Genomic DNA, 24,929 nt, shown 5'->3' with positions numbered 1-24,929 from the left:
AGCCTGAGGTCAAGTACCTGGGCGTGATCCTAGATAGGGTTCTAAACTGGGGACCTCATCTAGAAAGGGTTCATTTGCCAGGGGTAAGTGGTCTCTAATGCAATGCAGACGTGTGATAGGTGGGCCCTGGGGACTGAAGCCGAGGCTCTTGTACTGGCTTTATGTTTCCGTGGTCAGACCTGCACTAATGTACGGAGCTGTCGTATGGTGGCCAAAAATGGAAGCCAAAACGGTGGTAGCACGTCTGGCAGGTATCCAAAGGATGGCCTGCCTCGCTATCACAGGGGCCTTTCCCTAGTGCGCCAGGCGCGGCTCTGGACTGATGTTGTCTTAATCTCGCCCCCCTGGACATTGTCATTCGAGCTATGGCCAGGAAGAGTGCCTACTGTCCTTCAGCAGACGGGATTCTGGTCGGGGCTGCAGCGGTGGGCACTGCAGAATTAGCACTCTGATACAGGAGGGATGTTTTGCATATGATCTCTGATCAGATGCCACAAAAGTTTTCCTTTGACAAATCCTTTAGGATTATTTTGCCCTCAAGGGATGATTGGTCAGAGGGGAAGCAACCTCTTCCACCAGCTGAGCTCGAATGGTACACAGAGGGCTCTAAAACAAAAAGCGGCACAGGCACTGGAATTCTGGGGAGTGAGACCATGTAGGGAGCTGGTGGTTCCTATGGGTCCGTATCCGACAGTCTTTCAAGCGGAGGTCGCAGCCATTTTGGAATGTGCTCGGTGAGAATCTTCGTCTGCGATATAGGGGCAAGACGATTAACATTTTCACGGACAGTCAGGCAGCGCTGATGGCGCTGGATTCTTGCGCAATCAAATCCAAACTGGTTTGGGATTGCTATCAGACCGTTTCCTCCCTTGCCAGAAATCAACAATGTAACCGTTTGTTGGGTTCCTGGTCATGAGGGGATTTCTGGGAACGAAAGAGCTGATGCCCTGGCCAACCAGGGCTCAGCAACAATTATGACGGGCCCTCAACCATTCTGCGGTGTTCCAAGGTGTGAATCCTCTAGGGTTGTCTCGAAATGGATTCGCACGGAGCATGGGAGAAAGGTGGAGGTTGCATCCGGGTTTGAGAGTGAGTAGAATGGCCTTCACCTTCCTCCAAGGTGGCCTCGGACCTTCTCTCATTAAACAGATCAATGTCTTCCAAGGTCATTGGTCTCATTACGGGGCATGGTCACCTGAAGAAGCATCTACACAGAGTTGGTATCCTTCAGGAGGATCCGCTCTGTGGAAGGTGTAATGAGCAGGAGGAGGAGACTGCTGAGCACCTGCTCTTTGAATTGCCCAGCAATAGCAAGAGAGCGGTATGCCATCTTTGGTAGCTTGAACAGGGGTGGCGAGTTTTCCCAGGAGGACTTGATAGGTTGTTTTCGGCGGTTTGTTGAACTGCTGAAGTTGTAGACTGGTAGTCCTCATGGTGTTTTCGGGTGTGCGCAAAAAGGCCCTTGAGGCTTAAGTGCATGGCAGTAGGCCGCCCCAAGGAAGAAAAAAAAAAAAAATAAATAAATAAACTGCAAGTAGGAAGTCACATGCTCCAACTTGGACTAGTTGCATTCTCGTGCAATATTCCTACTAGAAGGTCAGATCTTAATTGTGGTTGAAGTCAGTGTGTACCGTAGTTGAAATTACTTATGCTGAATCGCGGTAGGAAGTAGGCTCTTTTGTTAACTAGACGCGGTGCGTGGACATTGTTTGTTGGTTAGACCGGTACATCAGCTGATCGAGATATCTACGGTGATACGTTCCCGAGCCGGTTCCCGGAGAGAAGGGGACCAGTGTTGAAGTATTGACGACAGCGTACGGACGTCCACTAGAGAAGCAGTAGTTCTTCCTCTAATCCTATAGTTTGGATTTAGAGTAATTCTTTTAATCGGGTGTAAATTCAAATCAAGTTTTAATTTTCTTTAGTGCGTTTTTAGTTTCCTATCAGTCTCCATAATCTTCAAAGTAGTAAGTCCCGTACCAGCGTTTAGTTAATATCTTTTATTTTTACACTGTTGTAATTAAAATTCTAAAGTTTCCCATATTACAGAGTCTGAGAATTAATTCAATTTTGAAGTATTGTGAATTAAATTTTGGTCGTAAAGTTAATATAAAGTTTTGTGTTATATTAATTTTTGAATATTTTGAGAAGAGAACTTTTTATTTTATTTTGTTAATTTAAACCATTTTTGGAGAAGTTTACATTTTTAGTTTCATTTTAATTTTAATTCCTTTTTTAATCAGACTCTTAATTAGATTTGATCGATTGTGAGAAGTTTTGGAGAAAAATCAAATCTAAAGTTTGTAAACTTTGTTAATTTTTTGGGTGAACTTTAATTCGGAATAAATCAAGTATTTCCGAAAAGTTGTTTTGATTTATAAAGTATTAGCTCCAAAGTAATATAACATATGTACTATAATGAAACATATGTTATAATGGAAGTGTATTAGAAGTTTTTACTTCCACCAGAAATTTGCACCAACCTCTTCGATCACAGAGAGGCTTGTACGTAGATGAAGAGATAACAGTGTGGATTAGAGCCTGGTTTTCAACAGCCTACCAATACTGGATAAAAACTTTTGTGATTAAACTGTATGTAAAAGTGTACAACTTCCTCAGTTGCCATCAGTCATTGGATTATTAACCGATAACAACTGCTATGGAACAATCAGCCATAGCTAGCAACAATGCTTCACACATTCCAAGAAACAGTCCATCTTAGCTAATAACAAGTCATAGCAAGTGGAAAGAAATGTACCCATAATATAATTATGCCAAATGTCCGAAATCCTACAATCCTTTTAAAACCATCCATCGACAATACACTCTAAACAAAGAACTGATTTATGTCCTAATCATGAAAAAGTGGAAGAGAAAGGTTGGCAAAACACGTACTGAAGTAAAGATCTAGAAATGAGGAAACACTTAAGCACAGAGTAATAGAAATTTGTGTAGCTTCCATACTCACTTTGGCCCTGAGATGGAGGCTGGCACATGTGGGTCGGAGAGGTGAGCCTCATCTGTATCTCCTCCACTCTTCCCTTGAACATGGTCTGCTCCTTCTGCAGCTGCTGTTTCATCACCATCGCGCCAGCTTCAACAGAATTTTGCATTGTACACGGCTTCCAGCAATTAAAACAACTTTACTTTCTTGGTTTGAACAGAAACAAAAAAAAACAGGAGTGTTTTGTTTTCTCTATGAGAACCATCCAGAAATTAGATTACGTTTTGGAATAAACAAAAAAATTGTATTATATATATTTTAAAGTGAAACTAAAATACTATATTTCAACATAGTCATCACAAAAATTTAGGCACATCATAGCGGTGGACTAGTTTTGAAATTCCAGCAATTATAAAATTCTGCAGCTTGAGAATTCAACTAGGTAGTCACACCCTCCAGCAGTTCAATGTCGTCATCAAAACACTGCATCGCAAGCAAGGTCTTCATTGCTGGAAAACAGGTGGTAGACGCTGGGTGCAAGGTCCGGACTGTAAGGCAGATGTGGAAACACTTGAAAGCTTTTCTCAAGTCCAATTAGCTGTGTGTTGATTTTCCGTACCCATCTTGCACAAAACTTATGGTAACCTAACTTCTGTGTAAGAATTTTATGTAACAAACTCCTTTGAAGTTTGAGGAAAACTAAGTGAGAGTTCTGTTATTGTGGATCTTCTTATCAACTTTAGAGACAATTTCATCGATCACATAGTTCCCATAAACCTCACAGAGTTGATGTTAAATCTCGACTGGTTTGTTGTGCTTAGCCAACAAAAACCATATTATTGACCGCACTTCACAACTCGCGGGATTTTGAATTGCATCACGCATTTTAAACTGCTATTGTAAAACAAGGAGCAACAGTACCTCTCACTAGCATGGCTGAATAGGCACTGAAGGGAGAAACACCCTGATACCAAAATGGCCGCGATAGTCCTTCTCCTAGTGGCTACAGAGCAGAACGTAATCTACTTTCTGGATAGACTTTGTAGTACAAATTTTAAAAGAAGTTTGTATCCCAAATATGTTTAAAGATTATACTCCCACTACTAAGCTGGTTAAAATGAGGGCTTTACAATGGTATTGGCAAAAAATTTAAATATCAACCTCTGAGATACAATCACATGAAAAGTAAATAGAAAGAAAACAAAACATTATCACATTTACATGTGGTAGACAGTACACTCTTTTGGCTTAATTTGTTCTATGTACAATCAAGGTACAATAAATAATGCCTATCTCTTATTCTAATCAAAGTTAACAGGATAACTAACCTGTGCTCGGAAAAAAACCCTGATTCTGAAAGTTTTGGCAAAATAATTTCACTAGATTTTGAAATATAGTTTATACAATTTTATTGTATTAAGAGTATGGGACATTAGGTTGATTTACCGATAATGAAACTTTTCTGGGGTCGAGAATTAAACGAATTGATCATTATAGTAGTACATCTTAAAATACATTATTTTGTAATTTTTTAGTTTGCTTGCATCAGGCATTCCTTTCTAGAAGGGAATTTTTGATGGTTCAAGAAAAGTGATTCACACAACGTGTCATGTAAAGCAACATTAGTTCTTAATAAAAAATACTGTGTTTTAACTGTTGTAAAATAAACCTCCCTTGTCTAACCCTATTACATGGGGAAGAACACCTTGACAAGTATACATTTTAAAATATACGCATGACCTGTCTAAAGCTAACTGTTTCAAAGTGTCAGGACATAGTATATCCCAGCATTACGTGTAACAAAACTTGGTCAACTATTTTTCGACCTCATATACTGTAAAATAAACACTCGGCTAGAACTTGATAGCCACTACCTTCTCCGTTGGAAGCGAGTGTGCAGAGTCTGTTAAGGATGGCACTAAACACTTCGTAGCCGTTGAGAGCCCAGCGCTTCACCTCTTCTAGGATCGCATCTTGATGCGCGGCTTGCGTAGTGGGCTGCGTCACCAGTAGCAACGGCGGCAGCGAGATCTCCCACACTGATATCTTCTCATACCTGGACACAAATATGTGGTGTAACTATTACTCTATATACAACTGGTTCCAGATTTCTCCCAAGAATGGACAGAACCTTTAAGTATTCAGTAGAGATTTCCTATCCTCCTTGAAGCTAAGACAAGTTTCAGTTCTAACTTTGCACTACACATTAAGACTTGACATTTGCAATACCTGACTGTACTCAGATAAACATCTGTATAGACAGACAAGGAATACTAGTAAAGATGTGCGTACTTAAACAATTCATTCCAATACCAAAATTGTGGTCTCAATTCTGAATTTGATACCGATATTGTGGTCTCAGTTCTGAATTTCATACCGATATTGTGGTCTCAGTTCTGAATTTGATACCGATATTGTGGTCTCAGTTCTGAATTTGATACCGACATTGTGGTCTCAGTTCTGAATTTGATACTGACACTGTGGTCTCAGTTCTGAATTTCATACCGATATTGTGGTCTCAGTTCTGAATTTGATACCGATATTGTGGTCTCAGTTCTGAATTTGATACCGATATTGTGGTCTCAGTTCTGAATTTGATACCGATATTGTGGTCTCAGTTCTGAATTTGATACCGATATTGTGGTCTCAGTTCTGAATTTGATACTGATACTGTGGTCTCAGTTCTGAATTTGATACCGATATTGTGGTCTCAGTTCTGAATTTCATACTGATATGTGGTCTCAGTTCTGAATTTCATACCGATATTGTGGTCTCAGTTCTGAATTTGATACTGATATTGTGGTATAAGTTCTGAATTTGATACCGACATTGTGGTCTCAGTTCTGAATTTGATACTGATACTGTGGTCTCAGTTCTGAATTTCATACCGATATTGTGGTTCAGTTCTGAATTTCATACCGATATTGTGGTCTCAGTTCTGAATTTCATACCGATATTGTGGTATCAGTTCTGAATTTGATACCGACACTGTGGTCTCAGTTCTGAATTTGATACTGATATTGTGGTCTCAGTTCTGAATTTCATACCGATATTGTGGTCTCAGTTCTGAATTTGATATAGATTCCTGTATTATCTGTAACTAAGAAACAACATTTACAGGCTTTGTGACGTTAAGCTAACTACATACCAGACACATTCTCAAAATATAAAATTGTAATTACAAAAAAAATTAAAATATATTTTTAAATCTATCACCCTTGGTTAGTTTAAACTAAATATAAAACATATTTCCAGTATTATGAAAATAAACAGCTGGTTTTAATAAATAACTGCCGTTTCCAATCATCAAAGGAACTCACTGGAAGTAGGCGACCATATTGTTGTGGCCAAAGAACTGCCGACAGGCCTGGTGTATGGAGTGGGTACAGTCTGAACCCCTCACTGTGTACTGTCCGGCATGGAAGTGCAGCTCCAGGAATTTGGCAAAAGAGAACGACCATGTATCAGGCGACATCCGCATAACTTGTGAGACCTGTTGACACACAGTTCAACCCATTAAGTTCACTGATCCAAGAGGTTAAAAGAATTGAGGATTCTCACAATTAAGAACTATTAACCGATACAGTCTTTAAGTTAATATGTGTACCACGCTTTGATGTCTTTCTGTAGTAGTTGCTGTCTCGAAGATTATGAATAAAAATTAAGTTATCTTGCTGATTAACGTAAAACATACTAAATGGTAACCAACAAAAAAAGAAACATCTAAATTAAGTTGAATGGCAATTTGTGGAAAGATATTCATGAAATTCTCAAACATCAAGTGTTTAGTGCCAAAGTGCAGGAAGAAACTACATTGGAGTATTAATATTCCAGATTTCTTGGGAAAAAGTCCCTTTCAGGTTATTGTATAATCTGGAAGTCCATAAAGGACTGTAGATATTTACAAGAAAAATTAACTCAGTAAAATTGACCATGGGAATTTATCTGATAATTACAGAAATAGAGCAGAGGAAATAATAGCTACATAAAAAAGAAAAACAAAAATATTTTCTTTGTGAGAACTAACAGTAAAATTGTTCTACAGTATATTTTACACTTTCTTCACAAAATAATTTCATATTTATTCAAAAGCCATTCAACTAAGAAAATCAACAAAGCGTAGTTCACATGTTCGAATTAAAATATAACAGTTGAATATTTTTTTATTATAAGACATCTGTTATATCTGTTATAAGACAGACAATTTTTCAAACTTAGCGTTTAATCCCTTTCACACTTATGGTCTAAAAAGGTTAACAAGTCTTTCCCAGTACATTTATTGGTAAAAAAACAACATACACTGTAGAAATAGACACATTGTTAATTCCTGACCTGTTGGTTGCACGCAGGACAGTATGTCCACATGAGGATACTGTCATCATCGGTGTGTGGGGCTCCCTCTATCTCACGCAGAGATATCTGCACCGCACCGCCTTCGTGGACGAACCTCCTCACGTGTTTGAGCATCGGCGTATCACAGCGGTCTGACTGGCAAGTATACGAACTTCGGAAACAGTAGCGCTCCAAGAACGCACCCAGAGGAATGTCATTACGGCCGTAATAGTCCATATGGACCACCCTGTCAAGATTTTAAAAATGATTCTCATAATATTAAGGTCCTATCTATATTGCTAGTTTTCTAAATATAGGAATAAGTCCTTTAGTTCAGTGATTTTTATATACTAGGATAGAAATAAATGGATAATATCATAACTTTAACGGGATATGAAAGTTTAAGATTGTTTTTGACAGATTACACTAAATTGTGAGAGTCCACTTCTCAGATTGTTCATCTGTTCTGTGCTTTGTGCTTTAAAACTGATTTGAACTAATTTGATAAAAAATTGTGATAATTACGAATATTTCTGTTCAATACTGTTGATCAACAGAGACAATGAAGAGCGAGACCGTGCTAAACCGTTAGTCCACTTCTCGGACTGTTTATCTATTCTGTGTTTTGCGCTTTAAAACTGATTTATACTAATTTTATACAAAATTGTGATAATTACGAATATTCTGTTTAAGAATCAAGAATTTGTGTTGTTGTCTCTTATTAAGCATTAACAGTTTCACAGGATTGGGATGAATTAGGCTACATTATTTGTCATATTTCGTATTAACTAGTTACTTATAACTTAATTAAAATTTCTTTATAACTAGTTTAAAATGTCCTTATAACTAGATTAAAATTACCTTACAACTAGTTTAACATTTTTTTTAATTCCATATAATTAAAATCGTGTCGAAGATGTGACCCGGTGTGGAGGGTCTGTGGATCTGGCGGAAGACAGGGTGGCGTGGAAGAGGCTCATAGACGAGGCAAAGAATCGACTGAGATTTGTTACGCCCCGGCAGTAGTAAGTAAGTAAGTAATTAAAATCATTTAGATACACCTCTTCAACTGAATAAAAAACTTTCATTTTCAGCCACTTAACCAAACCATTCTTATAGTGCTTAATGCACACTGTTTTGGCATTGTGAGGTAACTTATTGAAAACATTTGTACCAATGTAGACAAAGCTATGTTGGGACTTGCTTAACCTAGTTTATTTCACATCAATTAGATTTGCAGATTTGGTATTATGAGAGTGTACAGAATTTCTTAAACTAAACAAGGTCAGATTTTCTTTCATATAAACTAGGCTCTGTAAAATGTAGATACTAGGCAATGTTAGTATGCCTAATTCTATATAGGAAGGTCTGCAAGAATCTCTCTCAGTAATGTTCATGACGCAGCGGATAGCTCTTTTTTGACATTTACAATACTGATGATCAACAGAGACAATGAAGAGTGATATTGTGCTAAAACAGAGATGCAACAACAAAATATACCAATTCAGAAACTAAATGCTCAATATTATCATTAAGAGAACTAACCAAGGATTAACACAGAAGGAAGGGGCGTTGTGGGACTCATGGGAATAGCTGCAGAAGAGCACGGCGAGCCTCTGGTGTTTGGCGGGGTCCAGGGCGTCGGTGGGCGGGGCTGGGGTGGGAGCAGCGGTGGCTGGGGTCGGGGTGGGAGGGACCAGGGGCTTGTGGAGTGGAGGTAGTGGCAGACGACCTCCACACGCCCTGTAGAATGCCAACATGGTCTGGACATTGTGGCTGTTGGCTGGTTCCGTCAGTTTTGCGGTTATAAACGGATGAACCGGTCCCAACTGTCAAAAGAAGATTAGATCTCAATATATCAGCTATGCCATTTTGTTAGTTTTAAATAAAATGTTTCTTACGACTACTTCTACTGATTAAACTCTACTTTTTGAAAATTAACTTAAAAATTCAAAAAGAAATTATGAATCTTATTACATTTTTTAAGAAGTTATTTTTAAATAACCATCATTATTCACCTGTAATAATGCATTCCTCTATTCCATACATTATGATCTCCCTTGTATCATTACACAGCTTTCAATGCATCAATCATATCCTTCACACTACTATATTCCTCTCAGCTCTCTGCCTTTAAAAGGCCCCTTGTAAATTTGTACTATTCACACTATTATAGGACTTCAACTTGTTATTGCAATGGAATTTGAGTTATGAGCCATACAAATTAGTAGATTAGAAAACCCCAATATTAAAAAGGAAAACATATTCAACATTTTAAAACTGATAACAGAGTGAAAAACTGTATTAGGTCAAACAGTTAAATCAAAATAATTCTTAATTCCTCTTCATAACGCTTGAATGGTTAACTTCTTGTGCTTTATTAAATTTATTTCAGATTGTTTATGAACAATGATTAGAACACATCGCAATACAGAAGCTTAACATTTTTTAATTTCTTAAAAAGGAATTTTAATCTCATTCTTAAATTTATTATTACAGTGACTAAAATAAATTTAAGAATGAGATGTGTTATAATTATTGTTCATAAACAAAATATATCAATTTATGTCATTGAATTCAATTAAAGTCAAGTCAAAGTCAAAAATCTTTATTAACAATTTCTTCAAGAAATGTAATAGAGTCACAGAATTTTACAATCTTGTTTACAAATAAAAGTTAAAGGATTTAACAATAAGTCAAAAATTGGTTTATTTATTAATTGTGTGCAGTTCTTCCTAGGTGGTCCTGTAGTTCCTGCAGCGGTCAATAAATTCATTGAGGGTATAGATGGTTTCTTCAAGCAGCCAGTTTTCGCAGTCTTCTTTTCAGAGTGTTGTTGTCTCCTCTCTTGATTTCAAAAGGAAGCAAGTTGAAGAGCTTTGCGCCGGCGGATGGTTTCTTCGTAAAGAGTTCCATCCTGTGTAGTGGGAGGATGTAATCCTGTGCGTTTCTAGTTGCATGCCCTCGAAAGTCTCCAAGCTTCTTCAAGTTTTTTCTTTGTGGCGTGAAGAATTACCTCCAGAATATAGATAGCTGTTACTGTCAGGAATTCCGCCATCTTTGAACACCTGTCTGCAGCTTTCATGCGGCAATAGACCCACCATAGTCCTTAGGGCACGCTTTTGCAGGACAAGAACTTTTTGAATATTTGTACTAGATGTACTGCCCCACAGTACCACACCATATCGTAGGTGACTCTCAAACAGAGCATGGTAAGCGGTGGTCATAGCTTCATCTGTACTGGTGGCCTTTACCCTTTTCAGAACAAATGTTGCCGTGCTTAGTTTTTGGCACAAGTAGTCAACATGCAGAGTCCATGAAAGACAGCTATCCAGAATCATTCTCAGGTGTTTTAGTGAGTCAGTCATTATTATATTAGGAGGTCCTGATACCCTATCTTTTAGTCGTCCCAGGTTCATCTGCTTTGTTTTTGTTTCATTGAACACAAGGTCGTTCTTTTTCACAATAGTCCTTGTGCCATACTTAGAGATATGTACGCATTTATTTCCAGTTCTTCTGCAGACCTGCTGGTAGTGAGTAAGGCCGTGGTCATCAGCATACATGATGGGATAGCTGTAAGCTTCTAAGTACTTTGGCAAGTCTGAAACAAATAAGATGAATAGAACGGGTCCCAGGACGGATCCCTGGGGCACGCCCCGTGATACACCCTAGGTTCTGAAGCCACTCTCCTCACTGACCCTTCAATAACATGTTTGATTTCAACAATCTGTCTTCTGTTACACAAATAGCTTGTGAACCATTTGAGAGGTGTTCCCCATATTCCCAGAGAATCAAGCTTCTTCAGTATTAGGCTGTGGTCAAGACAATCGAAAGCCTTGCTTAAGTCTAGAAAGGTACTAACAACAGAGTTTCCAGACTCAAAAGCTATCGATAACAAACTCAATCAGGTCAACAAGCCCAGTTGTAGTGGATTTTCCAGAGATGAAGCCGTTTGTCTCTCTGGTAGGAGCTTGTTAAACTCAAGATGTTCAATTAGTCTTATTAGCACAACTTTTTCGATGACTTTAGATACCATTGGGATAAGTGATATGGGTCTAAAATTGGTTATTTCATCTCTTTGACCTTGTTTATGCAGAGGAATTACTTTGGCAGTTTTTTAGTTTATTTGGAAAGACTCCTTGTGAAAGCGATTTGTTTATGATGTCCTTCAAGGGAGCACACAAACTCTTCTTTGCAGAGCTTCAGAAGTCTTGAGGAGATATCATCTACACCAGCTGACATTGAAGATTTCATTCCTTGGATGATAATCCTGACTTCTTCACTCGTTGTAGGTTTGAAAAGCAACAAGTTTGCTCCTCGAGTTGTGCTGAAAAGACACCTGTACCAACAGTTCTTGGGGGTTATTGGCTTTTAAAGTCTTTTCTGCCACTGTTGTAAAGAACTTGTTAAAATGTTCTGCTATCTTCAAGGGTTCTTCAGTTTGTTCTCCTTGCGATGCTTAGCTTCCATTTTTCTTGTTCAGCACTCATTCTCGAAGCCCTCTCACAATTAATCATACTCCAAATTCATTCTACTTTTATTTTCAGAGTCAGTTATCAACTTTTCATTAGCCTTACACCTGATAGATCTTAATTTTAAGTCATATTCCTTTTTTGTTCTCGAGGCTGCTATTTTGTCTTCTTCCTGACCTGTGAGAATGTACCTGTTATTAGCAGCAATATATAATCTTCTTAGATTATCTGCTTCTGGGCTGGAGATGGTTAGCTTAGATCGTTGACTATTGCGTTTTGAATTTCTGTAAGGGCAAGTTATGTCTAACACGGTTGTCAAAATGTTGATAAAGTTATCATATGCCATGTCTGCTTTCTGATGCCTTGTAGATTTTCTCCCAAGATTGGTTAGACACTAGGTTTTTAAAAAGTCCCACGTTACGAGAGGTGAAGGTTCTGTTGCAAGACGTTGGGTTCTTTTTAGATCTACAAGGAAACTTGATAGTGCATAACTGCCCTGTATGGTCGGATATGCCAGTGTCCACAATATCTACATCTATCATGGTATTGTTCAGATTAGTGCACACAACGTCTATGGATGATATGGATGTGTTGGTGATTCATGTTGGTGGTAGACCAAGCCTAGCTATGTCATAGGAAGCTAAAAGATCACGGAGGAGGAACTTCTCATTGGTATCTTCCAGACTGTCAACATTCAGATCTCCAACCAAACAGATTCCGCAGTTATTTTGTGGAATAGTGTCCAAAGCCTCGGCAATCAATGCTAGTGTTTCATCAAAAGGAGCATTTGGAGGTCGGTACATCCCCAAGACAAAGAGGATCACCTTTCCCTGTCATCATTTTTACGGCAGCCATTTCACAGATTAATTCTTGGCTTAGATTAGCAATGCTGTGATCTTTTACAGAGTTGGCTAGAGTTTTATGTAAAAATGTAATGTAAGCAAAGGTATATTCATGTTTAGAGTTCCACTGATATATTCATGTTTTGTCAGTTCAGTCACTGAATTGAATCAATGGTAAATTTACAACAAGCCTCAAAATATATCCTTGGACTAATATGTAATTCTAACCACCAAGCAAATTCTATAAAAAAATGCAAACCTTGGTACATTTTTATACAAATAAGAAAAAATTGTTTTCTTAGAAACAAAACACTGCCTTTGTTAAAAATTTCGGTCCTAGTCATATCTTGTCTATCCTGCAGACCTGGTTGGGTATGATTGTGCTGAAAAGTTAAACAAAAAAAACAACTAGCCTTTAATTACATGAGTCTTCCAGTTCACACTGCATCAAAACATTCCTTACACAATTAACTTCCTGAAATCATCAGTCTCGCTCTGGTGAGCCATCTCCAGTCAACAGATGTTAAACCGAAACATATGTTGACAGCAATTTAAATTTAACATTTGTTTACTAAAGATGGCTCTCCATAAGGAGGGTGAAATATTTCAAAAGGTTAATTGAGTAAGCAATAACGCAGCTGTGGTAGGAAGGGTTAATTCAATTTGAATGTTGAGTTTAGCTCCAGTTCACCTTACTTTTATTGCAGCATCTGGTATCTGACACTGTCTTAGACTTCACTCCTGGAATTTGGAGTCATGTTCATCTGAAGAGATCCAAAGTAAGTAGGCAACGAAGAAGCTCAAAACAAACCTTTACATCGTTTTGACATCAGAGATATAGAGACTGCCACTTCACTTATTTATTATAGGTGTCCCTGTGATGTCGAAACGATGTAAAGGTTCGTTTTGAGCTTCTTCTTTGATGACTTTCTTTGGATCTCTTCAGATGAACATGACTCCAGATTCCTGGAGTCAAGTCTGAGACAGTGTCAGATAACAAACACTGCAATAAAAGGTAGTTGAACTGGAGCTAACTCAACATTCAAATTGAGTAAACAATGTTTTAACGTGGTGTGAATCAGAAGACTGATGTTACTTTTTACAATGACCACCTAAGAAGTAAGAAAATTAACCTTAATTCCATTAAGTTTGAGGAGAGCATCCTTATTGGACATTTCTGGAGCAGCTGGAGTTGGCCTAGTCACAGTCTTGTCTTGGAGTTGGGCTGTCCAGTAGACCTGCTTGGGAAAATACCTCCGAAGCAGACAGTTCCGGCCGTTCTCAGTCTCCAGATACGGGACACTGAACTGGAAAGTTTAGAGATATTGAAAAGTTTCAATTACTTTTAAGTATGCATATGTATTTGTGAGTGACTTGGTCTATGGATCTGACAATTAGTAACATCACAACACAGTTTGATAAACTTGTTTACACTTTTAGGTCTATACATCTGTAATAGCAGTGTGCTAGCTTTACTCACAGATGAAAAGCTAACTTTTATTAAATTTGCCTTGTGACGCACCTTAAAAAAGCTCAAAACTTTAAAAAAAGCAAGTAGATATACACTGGAACGTACATTTGAGGTTATAAAAAGTATCTAAACGAAACTGAATAAAATTATTTTCGTGGTATGTGGTGTGTTAAACTAATTATTACCAGTGAGTGTATATGCAATAATGTGTATTTATCCAATAGGCTGTAGGAGTGGCTGTGCTTTGGTGCATTCAGTAGCTAACAGATTAAACAAGCTGATTACATAAACGGTTAAAAAAACATATGACTGATTCTAAATTTTTATTTCATTTTGCCCAATCTTTTAACTTAAATTTTATTTTAAATCTAACGCCCCTAAATTTCTCTCTAATTTTAGAAATATCTCTAAACAGATAACACAAAGAAGAAAAACATCTTTTCAATTAAATAAGTTATAAAATGGTTTTTGATCAAATTCTGCAAAAGGGGCAAAAATAATACTTGTATTTTTAGTAGATTATTTATAAAAATTTCTAGGATTTTTGTAGCTATTTTTATAAGTGGTTGGTATCGCAAGATTTACACATTTGCTAACATTGTTAAGACATAATGAATTACAAGCTTTTTTTGAACATTTCCTTCATAAGATCAGCTGGTTTCATTTTGTTGTTGTCAAAAGTCTAATGACCGATAACCGTTCACATTGGTGGGAGACTCAATAGATTTCAAAATTGTAAAGAATTAAAACAAACATTAAATGCAACTTGCTGGTGCTGTCCAAAGCCCAAGAATGAGGAGAACAGTGCACATGTGTGAGAACATAACGAAACAGGATTTACCTTGCAAACATGGCTCATTATAATTCAAACAAATTATTAATTTTGGAAAGTAAGATCTTAAGAATTATACTAAATAACTGTTTTATCCTTTTGATTTAGAAATATCTTAAATAAATAGATGTTAAAAGAAATTACTTGTGATAGGATATACTAATGTGTATTTATTAGCTATGATGAGTAATATTCAATTTTAATATTGTCATCAATATTGTTAATCTCTCTATGTTAGGTACAATCAAGCACAACCAAATAAAATTATCAGACATATATATTTCTGTTACAATTTTACTGGAAAGTTTACCTTTAAAAATGGTGAAACGGAGAGCAGAGTGTCGTCTAGAGCTTTACGAAACCTATTGGACTTAGCAGGTTCTGACACAGACAGTGACTGTCCGTTGTTGCTTTTCTTGAACACATCATCGTCCAGGTTCATGTAGAGGTGGAGTGGATCACTGAAGTCACTAACGGATTCAACATTCATCCGTCTCTCGTCGCTGATAGATTTTTCCTTCCCCGAGAGTTTCGTTCTATCACTCAGACTCTCGTCACTCTCCCTGTTCTCCTTGTCCGCACTCTTCACTCTCTTCACACTGGGCGACCGACTGCCCCCACTGTTCCGGAGCTGCTGCATGGACTGACTGTTTATGAAGTTATCGTTCAGCGGTGAGGACGTCAACAACTTCTCTTTCTTGGGACTGTGATCATCGTCCTGGAAGAAGTTGTCGTCCCCTAGAGTGGGAGGCTCGGCAAACTCGTCCATGAGGAAGGAGAACTCCAGCCGCCAGTTGTAGAGGGCGTAGATGAGCCAGCCGGTCACTCGCTTAAGCTTGGCCAGTTCGGCGGTGGATGCGCCGCGTAGCAATACTGTGCAACCCAGGTGCGGCGACATACATCCCTCCAGGAACATTAGCGTCTTTGTGGCACCTAAACACAAATATAGCACAAAGTTCACAACAGAGCAACCTTTCAACATACCACGATTTCTTTGCCACTTTTCAGATTTAAATTTGTTAACATTGAGAAAAATGTACAATATTCAACACTGAGCTAACAAATTTGAGAGCCCAGGCTAGAAAGGAGAATAAAGGTGTAGCATCTATGTCTGGGTATGATACATAGATTTGAATATAACTTCCATAGTATTACTTGCATCTTTATACAATATCAAAAATAAATATTTTAAGACTCTTTATGCCAAGTAGTTTGTGAAATTTTTAACCGTAACCATCTCTAGGAACATAACAAATTCTTCATGAACAAAACAAATTAATGATTTTAATAGTGATTTAATACATTTTAAAATAAAAATATTTATACATTTAATTGGTTTTGTAGATATATTCTAAAATTCAATTTGTGTGTAAAATTTAACTGAGATCAGCAAGATCTCTATGACGGTTTCACCTGTATTTTATTCTATACTAAAACTCAATATTTTATAGTATTTCAACAAGACTTTAAAGAGATATTTGTACTATTTTTTTAAGCATATCAATTAAAATGTAATCAAGGTTTTTAAACATAACAGCATTAAAAAACAATGGATCAAAAAATCTTTACTGGTTTTTTTTAAATACTCAATATATACCAAACATAACTCTAAATGCATGAAACTATGTTCACACTCGCTAATATTTAAATATAAGCCAACAGCCCTTCCTTGTAATAATAAGTACAACGCTTATTGTCACCCTAGCCCTTACTGAGATATCTAGTAAGTACTGAGTACCAATCTGCACCTGTGTCTGTTGTGAATGACTGGACGTAGAAGCTAGTGCAAGTGCCTAGCTGTGGTCGGCCAACCTGGGCATCGATGCTTTTGACTATATCGGCACCTGTCATGCGAGCGACACGGTCCAACACGCTCGGCTTCACGTTTAGCACCAGACTGATCCCGAGTCGTAGTAGATTCTCTTGGGCCAGTCTGGACACGTTTCGCTGCACCAGCACCAAGTCCGGCGCCATGGCAGCGATCCGGGCCACCGTATGGCGCAGATACTCCTGCTCCTGAACACAGTTAAATATACAATAGCTTACAGTGATAAAGCTTGTTCTTTTTTGATTAAAATATAAAATCTTACTTTAAATACATTATTTTACTACCATGGCAGCTGAATATAGAACAATATTTTCTTTTTCACTCACTTGGTCTCTTTCACAGATACACAATACTGAAGAACCAGTTGTGGAATAAGGTCACAGTACAATATTCCACATCCTTCAGGTTTTAATGATCTAGTAATAATAATAATAATAAAATCTTTATTGCCACAAACGTTTCATAATAATATAGCACAGCTATAAAACAGATAGACATTGTCAAATATACCTACACTAGTCTTGTTTGAGTAAATCCAAACAACCAAACACACAATACAACAAAACACACAAAACAGCAATAAAATACACACAATAAAACAGCGTATTTAATTAACTTATCATAGGAAAGCAATTATGTCAATTTGTAGACCCACTTAAAAAAATATAAAAATCAACATTAACACACAGTAATACAATGCTTAAAATTTAAAAAAAAAACTTCATTTAAAAACTCTCATTATAATATGTTTTTTTAAGTAACAACTCCTTAATATTATCTCAGAATGCACCTGAATACATTAATTCCTTAAAACTTAAAGGTAATTTATTGAAAACATTTTTCCCCATGTAGGATGGTGTCTTTTCCACCACTTTCAGATGATGTCTTGGCTATTGAAAATTAGTTTTATACCTAGTATTATAATTGTGTTTATGGTTTTCATTAAAAAGGTTGTCGTAATTAAACTGCACTGTTAATAGCGTTTTGAAAATTATTAGGCTTGGTACAGTCAAAATTGTATGCTCCTTAAAGATAGGTTTACAAGAAGCCTTCCAAGGTGAAAATGTCATTATTCTTAAAAATTTCTTCTGAATTTAAAAATTGTTATCTATATCTGTTGAAAACCCCCGGAACTCAATCCTGTACTGAAGGATTGAATAAAAATAAGCATAATATACAGGATTTTTCCGGACATTTGCCATCGTTCAGTGAAACAAGAAAACAGTAACACTACGTTTCGAGATCTGCATCTGATCTCTTCTTCAGGTAAAGAACTAACCTAATACATAATTACAAACTAAGTTAAAATAAACAAATCTTACTAAAGCGTTGTGGCACGCCTAAGTCAGGAAACACAACCTACAGATCTCGAAACGTAGTGTTACTGTTTTCTTGTTTCAACTGAACGATGGCAAATGTCCGGAAAAATCCTGTTTCCTTCACAATCCTTCCATCGTCAAAAATAACCTTTAAACAAAGGATAATATACAGTATATGGGCATAATATATATCTAGTGTGTACAATAAATGATAAAGTAATTTGGATTGCTACTCCTTGGAAGGATGATTAATCACTGTGCAATTCTACCCATGCAAACAGAACCTCCTACTCGGCCATTGCCAATGGTTTGAACATCACCTTTGAACTTTTCCTCCTCACAGTTGTGTTAGTCTGTCAATAATAACTTTGTCTCGTAAAAGACATAGTTCTACTTATTTTAAAACAGCTGCAGTCATAATTTTATTGTACTGCAAATATGTTTCTAACCATACATAAACATAACAAACTCATCCTTCTTCATTAATTGAAGTGGACAAAAATTAAAACTAACAGTTTAAAGAGTGCATTTAATAACAATTCTGTTAAAAATATAACAAAAATAGATTTTACAATGCTGCAGTGTTATACAAATTGTTGCAGAGTCAATGAAAATAATATGGTCAAATAAACATTAGCAGCATAAAGAAGTCAATACTTGAAAATTGCAATCACTTCTACTAGCAGATGTTACCTGCATCATGACAGGTTCCAGAGACATGAGTCGTCCTTCTATTCGCTGGTAGACGATGGCACAGCTAAGCAGCAGGATGCGAGGGTTGGCAAGCTTGGCGGGCATGGCTCGGTGGGCCAAGTTCTTGCTGCAGACTACCCCACCCACGATACAACTGTCCGACCTTGATCCCCCACTCACCTTCTTCAGCTGGACATATCTGTAACCATAGATTTGAATCTGGTGATCCTCAAAAGGAAGCGAACTATAGAGTACTTTTCATCATGTTAACCTTTTCATGATGTATTTGAACAAGTTATGATCCGTTAACCGAATGTCTTGAAAATAATAACCTTATTTACAAGGAATAACATAGCTTTAGAGAAGGAAAATCTGTTATAAGTTCAACTACTGAGTTCTTGGAATCAATAACTGAGTCAACTGATAGTGGTGAAAAAATAATAGATGTTTTTTAGAGACTTTAGTAAAGCTTTTGAAAGTGTCCTAAAAACATTGGGTTAAGAAATAATGTTCTTTCCTGGTTTGAAACTTCGTATTTGAAACTGGTTTGTACTTAACCGAAAAGGGATCAGTTTGTTCAATTAAATTATTTACAAACTAATAACGTAAGAGGTGAAATATGGAAATATGGAGCTCCTCAAGGATCAGTTTTAGTACTATTGTCATTCTTATACTACATCAGTGGAATTTCTTTATTTTCTAAATTAAATAACATCTATAATATTGTTTTATATGCTGTTAATATTAATCTAAAATTGTCCAGTAATGCATATTGAAAAATCATTTAAGTAAATATTTTTTTGTATTTATACATTCACATACTTCTTTAGTAACATATTTATACAGTAGTATTGCTAATGATAATTTATAAAACATTTTGTGCTGCAGAATCAGGCTATAAGGATTACTTATGGACTAAGATGGTTCTTGTCTACTAAGCAATATTGTTTCCTATACATTAGAATTGATATGGTTCATTAAAAGACATTTAACAATATGTATACTGTGGGTCTAAGTCATTATTATAATAGTAGAAATAGATTTGTATTTCTTTAAATTTGTTAAAACTGTATGAAATAACTTTAAAAACGTTAAATATTATGACAAATTTTGAAAAATTAAATTACTTATCAAAAAAGCTCCTGATTTTCTCAATGAGTTTTTAATAATTTATCTTATTATTAATAGGTAAATAAAGCTAGATTAATAAAAACTTATTTTATTTTCCTGTACATTTCCCTACATTATATGTTATGATTGTTGTGTTTATTACATAATAAAGAGTATTAACAATGTTGAGGTTATTCTGTATTTTTGTACTTTTTTTGATAAGGTTGATTAATACTTGTATTGTTTTTGAGTAAACATTTAAAAAGTGTTTTATAAATTGTATTGAGATACCGTCTTGATCACCACAAAATGAAGAAGTGTTTACAATAATTTAACTCCATGTCCTTATAAATTAAAAACTCTAATTTTTTAAAACAAATTTACTTGACTCTAATGTTTAACTTGATTTATGTCGATATCGTCTGAGCTGACGAAGACTGATATTTTTAATATAAAAGATTCCATGGGGTAACCCCGCTCAAGTAATATGACACTTGTATACTAGTAATGAATTCTGTTACTTTGAAATTACCTAGGACATTTTAAAACAAGATATACATTCTTTGGGAGCTTTCCTGCAAAAATTTAAGGAATTATTCAAACCTACGTATAAAGAAAACTGTACTACACAAAAATTTCTGGTGAAAATGAAATTATTTGTAGTAGGTTGCACTGCCATTACTCACTGGCGGATGTCCATGTCGTCAGTGTCAGAGCGAGGGTCCGGACGCACGGTCGCGACCACCTGCTGCGCGAGCGGCAGCACTGTGTCCGCCCATGACTGCGCCACACCCTCGCTGTTCAGCAGCTGCTTCACCAACACCCCCAGGTGCTGTTGGAACGCCCCACTATAACATGCGCACACAGTAACAATAACAGATATTTAACACTAAACCAATTTTTTACAAAAAGTCAAAATTCAGCATTCACGTAACAAAACTTCTTTTTGATATTGATAATGGAAGGTTTGAAAAGATAAAAGGATTCCCGAACAGTTACCATCGTTATATGTTACAAAATATATACAGTGTTCCATTTTCCCCTGTGCTGGTTTGATGTGTGTTTGTGCTCTTCACTTCTCGTGCTCACGACTTGCATTCTGTGCAGTGACAACACCTGGGCTGGAATCAAAGCAGTTTTCAGCTATGTTTCAATTTTTTCTTCCTTTTTTTTAGTGGCAACATGTTGTAGCTTTTAAGTACATGTATTTCATGTTAAGTACTAATTGTCTTCTTACCTGATGAAGAGGATAGATTTCAATCCTCGAAACGTAACACATTTTGTCATGCACTTTGTAACATATAACGATGGCAAATGTGTGAAATCCTATTATACTTTCACACCTAGAATATAACAAGTCAAAATACTATAACATGTAGTGTTTAGGACATACTTTCATAGGAACTTCTCTCTCACTTTTGGTATAACCAATAATATTCTGAAGGTTTTGAGGGTCTTTATTTGTAAACACCCTGTATAAACATATCAATTTCCAGCAACACTTGAGTTTCCAATAAAACTTAAAAAAAAATACAAAAACGTAGCTTTTAAAACACTGTACGACTAAAATTTACATTGGATACCATCAGCTCCAGAGTTAAAATTTAAAGGTTTTTTTTTTTTTTTTATTAACACTAACCAATATTATTCTGAATCGCAATAAAAACTGTTACTCATAAAACTCTAAAATATTATTATTAAATATTTTTACCTCTACTGAATGGTCTTTTGCATTTTTTTTTTTTTTTGCAGAGAGAACTAAACTCGATGTGTAAGTACAGTAACTACCTGAGTGCTAGGAATGTTTGTCGCTCTCCATTGTCCGCTCGGAGACTCTGGGCTGGTACGGAGAGTGCCAGTTGACAGTCTGTCCCGGCTCCCTAGAACTCTCCCGGTACGACTGAACCATGGCACGTACTACCGTATCGCCCAGACCTTCTCCGGCACTATGATCATTGGTGCTACCTATGAACAGAATATTTACCAAACATCAGTTTGGTGTTAATGATCGGGAATCCTAGCTCGGACGGCTGCTTAACCCACTGCAGTTCAATTTATTTGGTTGTACATGTCCCAGCGGGCATGAATTTAGTTACATGTAAGTAACAGAACAGTGATGCTGCACCACATTGAACCATCCAGTGTTTATACTCAATTTACTTATACGCTGAAGTGGATTCTAGTATATAACTTAGACACATTTTCATCCAGAATCAAGAATTTTACCATTTTTAAACACAATTTGTGCAATGGACGAAGTCAACATTATATTGCATTATAATAACAACAACAATAATAATAAAATAATCAACAGTCTAATGTATAAGTATAAAAATAAAATAGTCAAAACAATACTAACAAGTTTATAACTGTAACTTATTTTAATAAATAAGAATAAAACCTATATCAAATTTAACAAACACACCTTTAAAATAAAATAATATAAATATAAATGGAGTATGAATAAACTAAGGATAAAAACAATGTAATTAAAAGTATATACCTACAGAACAATTATGTTATTTCCTGAACTATTGTAATATTTAATATTACATTCACTAGAGCTTTGTAATAAATACAGATCCAGCTTGGACAATCGTAAATTTTAATATAAGCAACCGACTTCTATAAACCGATACTGATACCGATAAACTGTGAAACTAGTTGAAAAAAATTGATGAATAGCACTACATAGCAGAGAGTAATTTCAGATGTTTCATCAACCTCTACTTATAACTGCAATTTATAGAATACTACCTGTTACCCACGGCTTCGCACACAATCTCAAAACCAAAGTCCTTGTATTACTTAGTAAAAGCAATTATAATGTAATATGATGGGAGTCCTATAAAAATTTTAAAATGTAAGTAGGCATACATCAGGTAGATATTATTTAAGTTCGTGGTAAATAGTATCAAGTTTAACTTAATTATTATATCATGTTTGGCACGTGTCGGAGCATTTCTAGTTCTAATTAATTATATACATAACGTCACAGCTGAATCTGCCTTGTCATCCCGATCAAGAAAACACAAATCTCAGATCACACAGGTCTCAGAAACTTTACTTCGGTCAAAAAGCGTATATTTCCAGTCCTTGTCATATATTTCAGGTCTAAAATATTTCCAGTACTATAGTAGAGTTTGCCTTGTTGTTCTGACGAAGAAGAAATATATATATATATATATATATATATACAGGGTGTTCTGAAAAAAGGTGCCCATAAGTCAGGGCGTGATTCCTCACATCAAAATAAGAAAAAAAGGTCTAATTAACATAGGTCCGAAAATGCTTAGTTACCAAGTTATACAGGGTGAAAGATTTCGTCTGAATTTCAGTTCCCCTGCTGCAACGAAGCCCTACGGGAATTTGTTGGCTGTTAATTAAGATGTACAATTTAGCGTACTTTATGTAAAATGAACTGAAAAATTGAATAAAACCGTTTCCAGACCTGTAGCTACAGTAATTTTTAAGATATGTGACGAAATACGCGAAACTTAGTCCCGAAAAACAAGTTACATTTAGGTTTGAAAAGCAGATTTACTATGTTAAATGTACAATAAACACAAAATATTTTTTCACAGTACTTGTAGAAAATTTAATTTCGAAGAGAAAGATGTAAAATAAGTCTATAATAGACAAACGCAAACTTTAAAAAATAATCCTTAATTACATACAAAACGCATGAAAAATAGACAAAATCTGTTAAGCTCTCTACAAATGTAATATTGAAATTAAAACAGCTGTTTTATTAAAACAAATTAATGAGTTACTATTATTTTTTATCAAGTAAATATTTTTAACAATCATACATTATCATACATAAAAAAAATTATCTGAATTATCATTCAACAAAAAAGTTACACTTGTCCTAAAAAACTAACCACGTCACAGTAGATGTTCAAAATGTTTCCCCTCATTCAAAATACAAGCATCCAGCCGTCTTCTCATAGACTGCCGAACTCTTTCGAAGATCCCAGGTGTCTCACGTATCCTTTGAATCCCGTTAACAATCCTTATTCGCAACTCTTCTATGGTATCCACAGGCGAGTCGTAGACAAGCGTCTTTAAATGTCCCCATAAGAAAAAGTCTAGAGGATTGAGGTCAGGTGACCTTGCAGGCCATGCTACTGGGGCTCCTCGACCAATCCATCTGTTTGGATATGCTTCATTTAAAAATTCTCTTACTTGTAATGTGTAATGAGCTGGAGCTCCATCCTGCATGAACCACATGTTGTTGCGTGTGTATAGTGGCACATCTTCGAGTAACTCATTCAGATTAGTCGTCAAGAAATGTAAATAATTTTCACCATTGAGCGTATCAGGTAAAAAACTAATAAAAATTTTATCACCCAGAATAGCAGCCCATACGTTTATAGAAAACTGATATTGGTGACGGTTCTCTGAAATAGCACGTGGATTTTCAATTGCCCACATGTGAGTATTGTGGGTGTTAAGAATAGCCATTCTTGAAAATTTTGCTTCATCAGTAAAGATAATGTAATTTAAAAAATGTGGATTTCTGCACCTTTGGATAAGCCATTGGCATAGCTGAACACGAGGAAAGTAATCTCGAGGCAAAAGAGCCTGGACCCTTTGATAGTGATAAGAATGCAACTGCTGCTCGTGTAAAATCTTCCAGACAATTGAATTACTAACACCGAAATCCAAGGCTAGTTTCTCTAGTACTTCTTCCAGGATGATTCTCTATTTCGTCCAACACGCCCTCCTCCAATTCAGCTGTACACGTTGTACGTGGCCGTCCTGATCTACACAAACTTTTCCAGATTTAAAGGTTCCCGTCTCGCTTAGCCTTCTATGAATGGAAAGAAAGAAAACATTTTATGAGTCGGTAACTGTCTATGAGGAAAATGTTCCTGATAGAGTCGTCTAGCCTGACGACTGTTGCAATGTGCAAGACCGTACATTAAATGCATGTCTGCCATTTCACCATTAGTGTACATAATATTCATATTACGTGCCATGATGAATAAGATATTATTAGCTATCAAAAATTAACTTCAACGGCACTCGCACTAACTTGTATTAAAGTACAGATCAACACACGCACTTAATGAGCAATGGA

General features: G+C 36.2%; 1 protein-coding gene across 1 annotated transcript in view; it reads right to left on the bottom strand.

Annotated features, from left to right (window-relative positions):
* Nucleotides 1–21,723, bottom strand: part of LOC124372780 (putative 1-phosphatidylinositol 3-phosphate 5-kinase) — a gene marked incomplete at its 5' end in the record, with an annotated part of 29,287 nt that extends 7,564 nt beyond the window's left edge. The window contains 11 exons of the mRNA XM_046831190.1: nt 2,969–3,094; nt 4,819–5,000; nt 6,265–6,437; nt 7,277–7,523; nt 8,822–9,105; nt 13,724–13,897; nt 15,204–15,826; nt 16,642–16,909; nt 18,734–18,932; nt 20,530–20,691; nt 21,632–21,723. Coding sequence (XP_046687146.1) covers nt 2,969–3,094; nt 4,819–5,000; nt 6,265–6,437; nt 7,277–7,523; nt 8,822–9,105; nt 13,724–13,897; nt 15,204–15,826; nt 16,642–16,909; nt 18,734–18,932; nt 20,530–20,691; nt 21,632–21,723 — 2,530 coding nt within the window. The remainder of the gene's footprint in view (nt 1–2,968; nt 3,095–4,818; nt 5,001–6,264; nt 6,438–7,276; nt 7,524–8,821; nt 9,106–13,723; nt 13,898–15,203; nt 15,827–16,641; nt 16,910–18,733; nt 18,933–20,529; nt 20,692–21,631) is intronic.
* Between the last annotated feature and the right edge of the window lie 3,206 nt (nt 21,724–24,929).

The sequence above is a fragment of the Homalodisca vitripennis genome, unplaced genomic scaffold, assembly GCF_021130785.1.
Source record: "Homalodisca vitripennis isolate AUS2020 unplaced genomic scaffold, UT_GWSS_2.1 ScUCBcl_3994;HRSCAF=9864, whole genome shotgun sequence".
In the NCBI taxonomy this organism is placed as follows: domain Eukaryota; kingdom Metazoa; phylum Arthropoda; class Insecta; order Hemiptera; family Cicadellidae; genus Homalodisca; species Homalodisca vitripennis.
The sequence above is the reverse complement of the archived record's forward strand: the minus strand, read 5'-3'. Positions and strand labels throughout refer to the sequence as shown.